This window comes from Lineus longissimus, chromosome 5, assembly GCF_910592395.1.
Source record: "Lineus longissimus chromosome 5, tnLinLong1.2, whole genome shotgun sequence".
NCBI lineage: Eukaryota > Metazoa > Nemertea > Pilidiophora > Heteronemertea > Lineidae > Lineus > Lineus longissimus.
The window spans coordinates 11037849-11050815 of NC_088312.1; the positions used below are offsets into that span (position 1 = coordinate 11037849).

A 12967-nucleotide genomic window follows, 5' to 3' on the forward strand; every position below is an offset into this window, starting at 1 on the left:
ATGCTGTATATTTTATGTCTACTTACTATTTTGAGTCAAACAGCTCTGGTTGGAAACTATTTAGATGAAAATTCTTTACAGCTGTAAATTTCACCTTGGACCAAGATGGCGTCTTTGGGAAAATTTCTTCATTTTGGACCGAAAATTACTCGTCCCCTGCTCCATATTAGACCGCAAAATGTTGTCTTAGCAGCTCAAGCAGGATGTAAGCAGATATACCTTTCATTTAGATATAGAGACATGGTGAAAAACGCACTGATAAATGAAGTAAAATTGAATATGCGTATACCATACACTATATACAGCACACTAGCCTATTCCGGCTATACACTACAGTGACTAGGCCTACTGTCTACTGAAAATCTCTAGCCTAGCACCCAACCCCCAACATGCTCAAGAGAGTCATGATCATCTGGATCTGCCCATCAGCCTCATGCCCTTGCTCAGCTCATACCCTAGCCCTAGGCTGGGCTAGACTATGGACAGATAGAGTCAGACTAGAGTCCAAAGAAAACCTGTTTACCGGTATCCTCATTGAGTACAGGCCACGGCACAGGCCAACAGAAATGACAGGGCTGGGGTACAGAACAAAGCAGATTGTTTGTTTCTGTTGTTCGTTTTTTCTGTCGGCTGTCGGCCAAAATAACTGATGCTGACTCCATAACTTGGCAAAGTTTGGCCACTCCACCACAGGCACAGGTGCAAGACGCACTGATGTGGAATGAAACGAAAGATCAGTGTACATGAAGAATGCAATATTTGATTTACTTTTCAGACTGGAATAAGGACTGGGCTGCTGGACCTGTCCCAAAGACTCCAGCAGAAAAAGCGGCGGCTGCCAAGAAGTATGGACTTCTAGAGAAAGATTATGAAGCTTACCCCGATGATGGCTTTGGATGGGGTGACTATCCGAAGTTGCCATATGTTTCTGGTGACAGCAGAGATCCCTATTATGACTGGGATATTCCTGAATTAAAGAGAAACTTTGGAGAACCAGTAAGTTTAATGGTATTTCTTAGTTGTTGGGTCCAGTCGCTCTGTTCTGGAAATTATAATTTAAGAGCTCGTTGCTAAAAAATTTGTAAATCAGTTTGTATGCATTTCTTTGATTAATAAAAGTTAGCTGACTTATCCAATATCATTATGGTCCACCTGATGGACCGTCTGTGTTTCACTGATAACATTGGCAGAAGAATTGCACAGTTACAAAGAAATTATCTGGTTTACTGTCCACCTCCCGCATGAGTTCAGAGCGTACTTCAAGTTTTGTCATTATTTTGGAAAAAAGGTATTTCTTTTGTTGTTGCCATTAGTTTTTTTATTCAAACAATCTTTCCAGTGGTTCATCTTTATCTAAACTGATGGAAAAACACAATAAAAACTTGATAGGGTAGGATCTTCACCATTATAATGACATTTTTTCAATGCGGCATTGCCTCATGTTGATGACTGACCTTTTCATTTACTGGAACTTGCCGAATCACGTGTTTTGACCAGTAAATCAGGCTGTAAACCAATAACGGATAATGAAAAATGAAAAAAGCCTGATCATCTTTTTAAATATCTCGGATGGTAAACCGGATTAATCATCCCCATGGCCTTATTTCTCTTTCAGTTACATATCGAGGCAGACATAATTGGTGAGGACAGATGGGATCCAAACTTTGATTACAGATATTCTTTGTAAGTTTTCTGTTTTTTTCGAATTATAAATGGTAGAAAGGAATTGATAATAATCCGAGTGTCTCCTTACTGCCTTCTGCTGAAGACATGAAAACTTGACATGGTCATTGCTTTATAAACACTACTGGAAGAGCTCCATACCAACATGATATGTTGCCAGCCAAAATGTTTTTTATTGAAAGCCGTTGAGGTTACTCATGACTATCAACACTGCTGTTGCATGTGATAGCGGCATGGCAGTATGTGTTGTGTATGTTGTGGTGCTTTTCAGTGGTTGCAATAGTTGTGACAACACCGGCAGTCTGTGTTGTGTATGTTGTGGTGCTTCTCGGTGGTTGCAATAGTTGTGACAACACTGGCAGTCTGTGTTGTGTATGTTGTGGTGCTTTTCAGTGGTTGCAATAGTTGTGACAACACTGGCAGTCTGTGTTGTGTATATTGAGGTGCTTTTCAGTGGTTGCAATAGTTGTGACAACACTGGCAGTCTGTGTTGTGTATATTGAGGTGCTTTTCAGTGGTTGCAATAGTTGTGACAACACTGGCAGTCTGTGTTGTGTATGTTGTGGTGCTTTTCAGTTGTTGCATTAGTTGTGACGACACTGTAGCTGTGCTAATCTTCAGTATAAAAAGCATGACTAAAGAAATGTCTGTCTTTTGAATGCAAGAACATTTGTTCCTCTTAAGAAATTTGATTCACACTTATAGTAACTGATCGATTTATATATTTCAGAGGGGAGCAGTTACGGTGGTTTGTTGGACTAGTTGGAGGCCTCGTGGTCCTTTATATACTGACAATGCCATACCCCAATTTTACACCAACGGTTAGTATTCTGTAAACTTCATTTTGTAAACCTGCAAACTGTGCCAGCTATCTGTGATGGATCAAACATGGATGTCACGTGCTGCTGTTGAAACGGGCAAGGTGCTTTGTCACTGCATATTTGAAGAATATTATGCTACTGTGGCACTCAAATGATTAGATCAGTCTGATTCTAAGGCCTTCCTTAATTGTTGATTTTCCTTACAGATGCAGAAAGAGATGCCCTACAAACTAAACGAGGAAACTCGTGAGTGGGAGTTACAGAAACACTACACGTTTGAACCTGTAGAATAAATGTTGATAGGATATAGACAGTTGATGGATACAATACTGACATTTCTGTGTTTCTAACGGAATTGTGTTTGAAGATGATGAGCACTTTGAGAGGCATTACAGTCAAGTTGTTGAAATATTTTGCTGTGTACATGGTGGCCCAGAATTATTGTCCCTCACACAATGGATACACAATAGAATTCTATTGTGCAAGGGGAAATAATTCTGGGCCACCCTGTAGATTAGAAGTGAGTGTTCAGGAAAACTAATGCATGTACTTGTGTAACATAATTTGAAATCTGTGTCCAAGCAATATACAACCAGTCTTTGTCTATTCTGCATCAATATCTGTCTGACAAAGACATCATCATGTCTGGCTTTTAAAATTGCCAGAAAGAGGACATTCAAGTGCATGTACCCATTCAGTCAAGACAGAGAAAAGTGCATGACTTGCTTCGGACACTGTTTGCATTAGTACACTGTTGACTAAGTAATACATGTATGCTAAGTCTTGTTTACTAGTATCGGCAGAAATCTGTAAGTGGGCCTTATCCCTTTTTGGTATGATTGCAATTATTGAATACCTTCATTGGTAAGTTTGACTTAAGCTTGCAATTCGAAGTATTGTGTCCTATGTACAAAGTTTACAATAATAAATAAAATGTAAATGTATACACTTTTCTCGAATTTATCTGTTTTTCCTAATGTGTATTGTTTGGAGGGTGGGGGGGGGGGGTCATATAATGTTTCACGGACCCCCTTACCGGATATACTTGGCAACTCCCTGGGGTTCCTTTAAACTAACCAGACAGACTTGACAATTTGATTTTTGGCACGTCATCCAAGGAAAATAGACAAGTTGTGAGATAAGGCCAACACTGTGTGTCTCCAAATTGCGTCCACAAATGGTTGTCTTTATTAGTGTTGCGCTTACAATTCGAATTGTGACACGAGTTTTAGTGGGTGTCTCCCACTTGTATGTGACATTGTCCCCCAATTGCCCGGGAATCAATTGGCTAATATTTTCCGTTGTGACATAGCCGGTTCTAGTGAGTGTCTCCTGCTTGGATGTGACGTTGTCCCCCAATGGCCCGGGAGTCAATTGGCTAATATTTCCCATTGTGACATAGCCAGTTCTAGTGAGTGTCTCCTGCTTGGATGTGACGTTGTCCCCCAATGGCCCGGGAGTCAATTGGCTAATATTTCCCATTGTGACATAGCCGGTTCTAGTGAGTGTCTCCTGCTTGGATGTGACATTGTCCCCCAGTGGCCTGGGAGCCAATTGGCTAATATTTCCCATTGTGACATAGCCGGTTCTAGTGAGTGTCTCCTGTTTGGATGTGACATTGTCTTCTAATGGCCCGGGAGTCAATTGACTAATATTTCCCGCTGTGACATAGGCCCCTAGCCGGTTCTAGTGAGTGTCTCCTGCTTGGATGTGACATTGTCCCCTAATGGCCTAGGAGTCATTGTTCAATACTTCGCTGGGAAAAGACTTCTACTGGGTGTCTCAAGATTGTTTGTGACACATCTTGTCATATTCTTAAAACAGTGGTTCCCCCTGTTATCAGACTTGAGTTTACAGAGAGGCCATGCACTGTCAAAAAATTAGGTCTTGTTGCACCTCCAAGCACAATGGGGATATGTTTTTGAACTTTGTGATCATTAATACCATGTGGCAGAGGGTGGTATCTCATCTTCCCGTCCCTGGGTCACACTGTGTCTTTAACTAGTGCAGTCTCCCACTTGTATGTGACATTGTCCCCCAATGGCCCGGGAGTCAATTGTCTCAAGACTGATTGTGACACACCTTGTCATATTCACACTGTGTCTTTAACTTGGCTTTAACCCTCCTCCCCCCCCCGTTTTCTTATCTGTAAGGCCAATCCTATCCACCATGGGGTCTTTATCTGTTTTTACTGTGCCCTCGCAAGGAGTGGGTTAACTAAGCCAAGAACTCCTAGCCAATCAGACATCAGATATTGAATTTCTAGGAATATTCCCCGCAGTAAACTCGTCTCCAAAGAACCGGTTACCCCACACATTCTGTTGTATTGAAAACGGATACAATTTCCAAATCGTGCCTGGAAGCGAGGTAAACCCAGCCATGGCGGACGAAGGTGAGATGCTGTTGCTGAACAAACTCGAACATATCAAGGATATAAGGTAATTTCCCCCTTATTAAAAACATTCAAATGTTGTTATTCATCTGTAGATATCCATTGTCCACATTTGCTCAGTCTTTTTATCCCGATATACGATTTAGATCGCCTGTGAACACCATTTATGTTGAGCCGTCTATTTCTGATTGCTTGTGTATTTGTAATAGATTGGAACAATGTATGTGCATAGTGAACATAGTGAAGTGTATAGACATCGGTCCAAACACCTAACTGAAACTTGGACTGGGGTGAAGAGAAAGCAACCAAAACATAAGACCACCCCTCCCCCTCCCCCTCTCCCCCACCCCTCCCCACCCATCCACCAGGCCGGCAACACCTCCACCAAGTCCAAGCAAGACCTATTAAATCAAAGTGTTCAGAGGTTACATGGTCCAGTAAGGCCTCTCATTTCTACCCTCAGCTCCAGAAAAAGGCATGATTTCATCATGAATATATGGCCAAGACTGGGCCACGAAACCAAATTGATGTTGATAATGATGCTGATGAGGACAGAGGTGCTGAGAAACATGTAATTTTATTGAGTGGCCTTTAGATTGAGCATGCAATAAATCCGCATAAGTGCATGGTGACAAGGCTGATTGCTAGCTGTCAAGATCTATTGATTCTATCGCCCCTGACTGATGAGCCCCCTCTGCTTTGAGCCGATATCAGATTTGTGATCAGGCCAAGAAAACAGAATGTTGGTTTTTGAGATAGGATGTCGGGACAAAGGGATTAGGCAAAAGATAAACTATGGTGACTTCCCTATTGAAATCACCTGGTGCTGTATTGCGGTAATTACGTGGTTTCTGGGTAAATTTAAGGCTGCGTGGGAATCTAGGCCTTTGATAGGTATAAAAAACATTATTCAAAACTTCGTATATGGTGTTGTTTTAGTGTCATTTATAATAAATCTTCTGTTTGGACTTAGAAAGATGCACCAAACTCAAGTTAGTCATGCTTATCACCAACCCCACAACTGACAACGACCAGTCTGTTTCAAAAACATCAGTTTCACTCAGGAACAAAAACAGATACTTCATTTGTTTTGCCTTAACATCAGGAAATGAGATTTATAAATGTGGGATAGCGATTTGCAAGAAATCAAATGCTGCATTATTCATCAGGGCAGATTGCAGTTGAATCCTTTCTTTATTGGACTCTTTGTTGCATAGATTAGCTATTGTTGAAGCCTCGGGAGTCATGCAGGGAATCATGGCTTTGTCTCAAAAAGGACACTTCAAGTGGTTTAATGGTTAATTTCTTATATACAGCCCTTGAGTCTGTATGGAGAGACTTAAGACAGCTTGCCTTTGGAATTTTTTAAGGACAAGTTTTAGATACAAGTCATTGCAGGTGGGGTGTGGTTTTAGTTGAGAAGAGTCTGTACTCTAGTTTTGAAAGTCTATTTTAAAAAATTAAACGTTTACTTAGCAGCAGTCTGCAAAACATGAAAGCCAGAATTTTTGAAAAATATTTTAACTCCTACAAAAATAGAATGAACATATTCAACAATCCTTGTTAAGATATTTTGAGAGAAAAAAGTAATATTCTTTTCTTTATAAGTTGCTGATTATTATGAAACTCATCCATGAACATGGTGAAAACGTATTGGAACTTTTCATGGCCTTCTTTCATAAACTAGGGTTAAAATGCCAGCATTGAAATTTTCAAATTCATTGATGAATTGGAAATGATTCAAAAAAGAGTGCTTGAAGCCATTCAATGGGCAACACATCCAGGTGCTAATGAAAGTCTCTTTAACCCTCTTCAGTATTCAAGCTCCGGCATTGTAACAGATGTTCCATCTTATCCCTTTGTTAGTTCAAAATCATATTTTGGTTTTCAACGAAAGAACTATATAAAGGTGATATGCTCTCTGTGTTTCAAGTCTTGCATCATTCAGAAAGTGCTGGTAACATTGACTCAGGAGATGGTAATTGCTGTGTAGTTAGCTCACAATAGCCTATTGAATAAATATTTGCATGATTTTTTATGTAAAAAAAATCATCAGATGTCTACCACCATTACTCTCTCGATAGCAATGATTATTGCATCAATTTCATTATAGTCAATTTTGATAAAATAGCTAAGCCTGATATATTGACTTATCATTTAGAAATATTATAAAGGATTGCATCAGTTTTATTGCTTAAAGGGGGACTATAGGCAGGAGCAGAGGGGTTAATGTGGCCATCTTCAGATGACTAGTATACACAGTAAGGGCCCTGGGTCATGTCAGATTCAGCACTAAATATATTCCTCACAAAAGCATAAATCATTTCGACATACTGTGAGATGTGAGAGACCCCTATTGACGACTTCATGTAAATTTATCTTGCCTGTCTAGCTTCTGCCTATACTGTCCCGTTAAGCATGAAAAAGTGAATGAATTGATAGTGTGATGATCTTTGCTAAGCAAGGGTCTCACCAGTTCTTAAAGCATGAGTGATTTAAAAGCCCATGGATACCAAAAGGAACTGAACACACCCAAAAATAAATAATGACTGAGAATAAATAAGTTGTATTGTAGAAATAATTGGATCTACAGAATTTAAACAACTTTCTATTGATACACAAATTTATTCCAGTGAAAACAGTCAATAAATCAATTTTACCTCAAAGGAATAATTTGCCAGTACCAACATGAAATTGCAGCCATTGATTTGTGTGTGAACAAACTGACTTCTGAAAATTAACCCCTTGCATTCCTAGTGTGCCAGTTTGTGTGACCAAGTTGAACTGAGTGAGAGAGCTCGACTGAAAATCTTTACAACTGAGGGTGTACCCTGGTCAAAGAACAAAACAAATTTTGTATGATAAAAAAAATCTTCTCATTTTGTTCATCTGTTCAGCAAAAATGTACAAAGTATTGAAAAATAAAGTTATGATGAAATTGAACATGATTTGATATCTTATCTTTCAGGACATGCTGTTAAAGAAAATAAATTACAATGGAACCTCCCTTAGTGGACACCTCTCTATTAAGGACACTAGTTTTGGTCCCAAATTGGTTGTTTCCATTCAATTTGACCTCTGATCAGGACATCTCTCTATCAAGGACAGCACTTGTCAGTCCCGAGGGTGTCCTCAATAGAGAGGTTCTACTGTATAACTATGAGTAACACATTCATATTGAATTTTTTCTCCAGGGCAAAGACGTTGCAGTTAGAGAAAATAAAGTCAAGACTTAGACAAGAATATGATGGCACAGAAATGGAGAACCAGCATCTTCAGGAGTATAAACAAGAGATGGAACTCCTGCTCCAGGAGAAGATGGCACATGTTGAGGAGCTGAGACAGATTCATGCTGATATTAGCCTGGTGAGATTTGTCTTGCTTTAGATATTGGGTTTCATTCCTCGGCTTTGAGGACCGAACAAAGATGACCCGTTTTCTGGAAAAATCTCACAATTTCACAGTAAAAATCTCTAATGTTAAAAAATTTACCTTAAAGACCTATGCCGTTTGTTAAAAAATTTGAAAATGTAATTGAATTTTTAAAATTGTCAATTGCGGCAGTGCTGGAATTTTATATTTAGCTTGTATGGAATTTATATTTAGCTTGTATGGAATTTATATTTAGCTTGTATGGAATTTATATTTAGCTTGTATTTACAAGCTAAATATAAATTTCACCATTGCCGTTGTGTAGACTGATATACAAATACAATGAATACCAAGTTTAAACAAATTTGTACACATTATAACTGCACTATGGCATTGTGTATTAGTGAATTGTTATTTAACTGGACCACAAGTATTTACGAACAGTATACCCCTTAAAAATCCTATCACCATACAGTGTTCATAATAAGTGTATTCTCCACAGATGGAGTCGACAATAAAACAAGCGGAAGAGGAGAGACACCGTGCATTGGAGAGTGCCAAACATCTGTACGAGGAGTACCGGCCCTTAAAGGATCACGTGGATAACCTAAGGACAAATATCGGGCTGGAGAAGTTACCCAAACTCGAGGAAGAGGATGACAAACTGACACCTGAGTATGTTTTCATCAATCTTAGGCCAAAAAAGTTAATGTTATGTTTCTGGTTTCATGGTCAACTGAAAATGAATGCGGTCATGCAGCATATCGTCTGCTGGCTACTGAATGGGAAAATGAAAAGATATTGACGTGCGGGGGTTGGAATTGACGCGGGTGGAAACCAGAAACATAACATTAACTTTTTTTGGCCTTATTTGTAGTCGTCAAGTTTAAGAAGACAATTTTTGTTACTAATGGTCGAAAACTGCGACCAATTAATGATCTTGCAGAAATGAAAATTTGATCCTCTTCGAAGTTTCTATTTGTTAGAAGTACATGTAATTCATCTAGCATTTTTGCTTTGACAGATACTTTGAAAGTCAGAAACCTGAACGCTATACTGAGCCCCAAGATTCCAGTATTCCACAAAGTCTAGCAGCAGCTGCGGCAGCCGCACAACAAATCCAGGTGCCGCGGAACAAAAATGAAAGACAAGCATTTAGGCAGCAACCCCCTCCCATGAAGGTAATTAGATAGCTAGTAGAAAATTAAACTTCTCCTAAAATTAAGGCTTAGATAAAACTGATGTGCAGTGGAACTTCCCTTAGCGGACACCTCTCTATTATGGACAACCTCTCTATTAAGGACACTAGTTTTAGTCCCAAAGCAGTTGTTTCTATTTAATTTGACCTCTCTAATCAGGACACCTCTCTATTAAGGACAGCACTTGTCAGTCCCGAGGGTGTCGTTAATAGAGAGGTTCTACATGTACTGTAATTGGCAAAAGTGAAATGGCACAACGTTTTGGAATGCTGTGCTGTTGTCCTTGAGATGGGATGCTGTTTGTGATAATTGTCTTTGGTTGCGACTATGTCCTCAATGATTCAATTGGTTGTGACTTTGTTCCAGCATTATCCCCGTCAGTAACGCTCCGAGGTACATCCATCTTTGACATTGCTTTCGTTCGGGTCAGAGAAGATTGGTCAAACTTCGACTTTAAGATTTTCTTTTTGATATCTTTTTACAGGCTTGCCTCTCCTGCCATCAGCAAATCCACAGAAATGCTCCAATATGTCCTCTTTGCAAGGCCAAGAGTCGGTCGCGGAATCCGAAAAAACCCAAGAGGAAGTTGGATGAATGAGAGAATTCTGAAAAGATGCTGTTGCCAAGTGCAATAAATGAACTTTGGGTAGTGCAGTGGACTAAATTACTACTTTTGGACTTTCCTGAACTGACATATGTGACCCACCATGGCAAAATGGGTCACATGTCGCACAGAAGATGAGCCTAAAATGACACCAGGACATAATAGAAGAAATTGATACACTCAGATTTCACAAAAGGCAGACAATAGTGAAATGAACAACCAGTCCGTCTCAACCTGTCAAGCTCGAAGCGACATGCGCCTCATTTTGCTGTGGTGGGTCACATATATGTCAATTTGGTTGATATGAAAGGAGCAAAGCCTTTACAGGGTATTCCAAGATATGTGCTGGCCAACTTTGGTGCATTCACAATCTATGTTTTCATTGGATATGATTGGGGACTGTCTCAGATGAAGGTCTGTCTTCATTTCATTCAAATCGGTCAATCTCTTTCGCAGTTATATGAAAATATACATGTGCTTTTCTACACATCCACTGAAAATTTGTCCAATTTGGCTTGTCCATTTCTCAGGACAGACACCCTGTATACTTGGATTTTGATTAGTTGGGCAAACATTAGCGGACACAATCAGTGTTCTTGGCAACTCTCATGTTTTGACAACATCGTCATGCCTATTCAGGCCATTTCTTTAGGGTACCCCTGTACGAGGCGAATCTCACTTAATCGTATTGTTTATCCGCCTTATTCCGTGTGGCAACTTCCTTGCCTTCGGAAGGTAACTTATTGTGTTTTATGTTGAAAAGAATCATTGTGCAAAATGATTTCTGTTGGTGTATATTTTCTTTTCTTGTAAAAATAAACGTCTGAACAGTACATATGGTATTGAAACTTATTGCCTTTTCCTGTCCTTGGTGGTGTGATCATCTGGTGACGTAATAACATGCACCATTCAAGCAGAGGCTGAATCTGATGACCTAGCGAAACAGGGCATGTTAATCTGTTGAGAGTGTATCACGTGCAGTTTGCTAAAACTACGTGTTTTGGAAGCTGTGGTCACAACTTTAAAATACCTCCTGGCCAAAGTCGTCCCAACAGCACTAATCCAAGAAATTGGACCAGTCACTCTTCAGCAAACAAAAGCTTGCTTGCTTGCAAGATTGATCCGCTTGGCTGCGACTGCCCCAATGGATGTTTGTCGATGGTTATTGAAATGTTGTATTCAGGGACACCCTGATGAAAACTAATATACAGGACGACGCTGAGCAAGTCTCAAGACCGATTCTAAACAGGATACAGTGGACTGGGTTAACTGGATCTGTACCTTACGACTCCCAGATATCTGGCCAAATAACTATCATTTGAATCCGTCATTGAAGATTGTTCTTTAAGACCTTCCGTAATGGCTGACTGATGTCGGGGAAAGACACAAGGCCTGAATACAGATTGCACCTCTTTTCAAGTCTAGTGGAATCTTGAGCAATACAGACTATTTTGTTACACCTGTGTCATAATCTCAACATCAGTGTACCAAACATAGTCACAAGAAATATCTGGAAGGAAATTTGATGTGCGTCTCATACATGGTACAACTTACAAGTATGCACTGGAGGAGTCAGGGGTTTGAAAACTTAGCAAATTATGCGTACATTTAAGAGCCGTATTCTACCTTCTGTGGGAGGTCCAAAAATCATTTGATGTCCTCATACTTTATGGAAAACCCCCAAGGCAAAGGCTACAGTACATCTTTTAAGACAAAGCAGAACAGAGTACAGTAACTGGTCTATGGTCCTCAACACCAAGCGTTTGGGCACATCCATAGATGTAACAAAAAAGCTGAATCAGAATGTGTCAAAGGACATAAACAGTAACATCAACCTCTTTATGGGGGACTATCGTGCTATATATAGGCAGGAGAGCCTAACTTTGCCATCTTCAAGTGACTAGTACATGTATAGGCCTACACAATATAGGCCCTTGGTCATGTCAGACTTAGCACTAAATATATCCCTCGTACAAGCGTGAATCATTTCGACCCACTGTGAGATGTGAGATGTGTTGGAAAGGGGGATCATTTTGGTAATTTTTCAACCAAAATATAAGATATAGTAAAGGAGTGTAGCTAACATAACTCTACTGATTCAAGAAGACCTTGTCTTGGAGAAGTTACTGCAAAAGACCTTATGCAGCAATCTTATACTTTTCTGAAGAGGGGGGATGTGTGTGTGAAACACCGGCACTGAAGGTGTTCACCAAAAGAGAAACATAAAGAAAGTATTTGGAGTATCAATACATTATATTTTCAACAGCCTCATACATATCATCATACAGTTGAATCAGTGAAAGCAGCATCTTTGTGAAAGGTTCAATTTCTATCTTCAATGCTATAAAATTAATCACATACAGAGTCAGAAACCGTAGCATGAAGTAATCCAGATAATTTCTTACTCCAACACATCTATGTACCCTGAAGAAGACAAAACTTCTGCAGTCAAATTAATGCTCAAATTTAACAGTATAAGTGTACAATGTTCTCATCCAAGGTTGAGTAATGAGGAACCTGCACAACAAAACCTGCCAATAGGGGGCCCTGCAGGCAAGTGGACCATGGTTGTAATGAGAAGCCATTTCCCGGGTCAATGATTATTTCATATTTCATATTTCATCCCTTAATTTAATACTCTACATGGGGAAATACCCCCCCCCCCCAAAAATGTAGTTTTATTGGTCCTTAATTCTATTTTGATGAGTTTTAGGGAGAAAATCAACGAAACTTAATTTTAATGGAAAATGCACTGGAAGTGTACCTTTCAGTACTGGTGCTGCCATCTGGATTTTTAGTTCTGCCAGTTTCTCATTGTATAAAGCATCTCAGTCTTTCAATTACTTAGTCCATATAGCTGGTGTATCCCCATTTCGCCTACACCCATTTCGCCTAT

At 39.7% G+C, this 12967-nt stretch overlaps 2 protein-coding genes across 2 annotated transcripts; both read left to right on the forward strand.

Annotated features, from left to right (window-relative positions):
* Positions 1-93: 93 nt before the first annotated feature.
* On the forward strand, positions 94-3422 carry LOC135488169 (NADH dehydrogenase [ubiquinone] 1 beta subcomplex subunit 8, mitochondrial-like). The gene is made up of 5 exons (XM_064772646.1): positions 94-205; positions 776-996; positions 1616-1683; positions 2414-2504; positions 2711-3422. The coding sequence occupies exons 1-5, from the start codon at positions 106-108 to the stop codon at positions 2795-2797; spliced, it is 567 nt and encodes a 188-aa protein (XP_064628716.1). The 5' UTR covers positions 94-105; the 3' UTR covers positions 2798-3422.
* A 1454-nt stretch (positions 3423-4876) lies between these two features.
* LOC135488189 (zinc finger C4H2 domain-containing protein-like) lies at positions 4877-10904 on the forward strand. Its single transcript, XM_064772679.1, has 5 exons — positions 4877-4942; positions 8091-8262; positions 8771-8943; positions 9293-9449; positions 9952-10904. Exons 1-5 carry the CDS (start codon positions 4884-4886, stop codon positions 10063-10065), a joined length of 675 nt encoding a protein of 224 aa, XP_064628749.1. The 5' UTR covers positions 4877-4883; the 3' UTR covers positions 10066-10904.
* The last annotated feature ends 2063 nt before the right edge of the window (positions 10905-12967 follow it).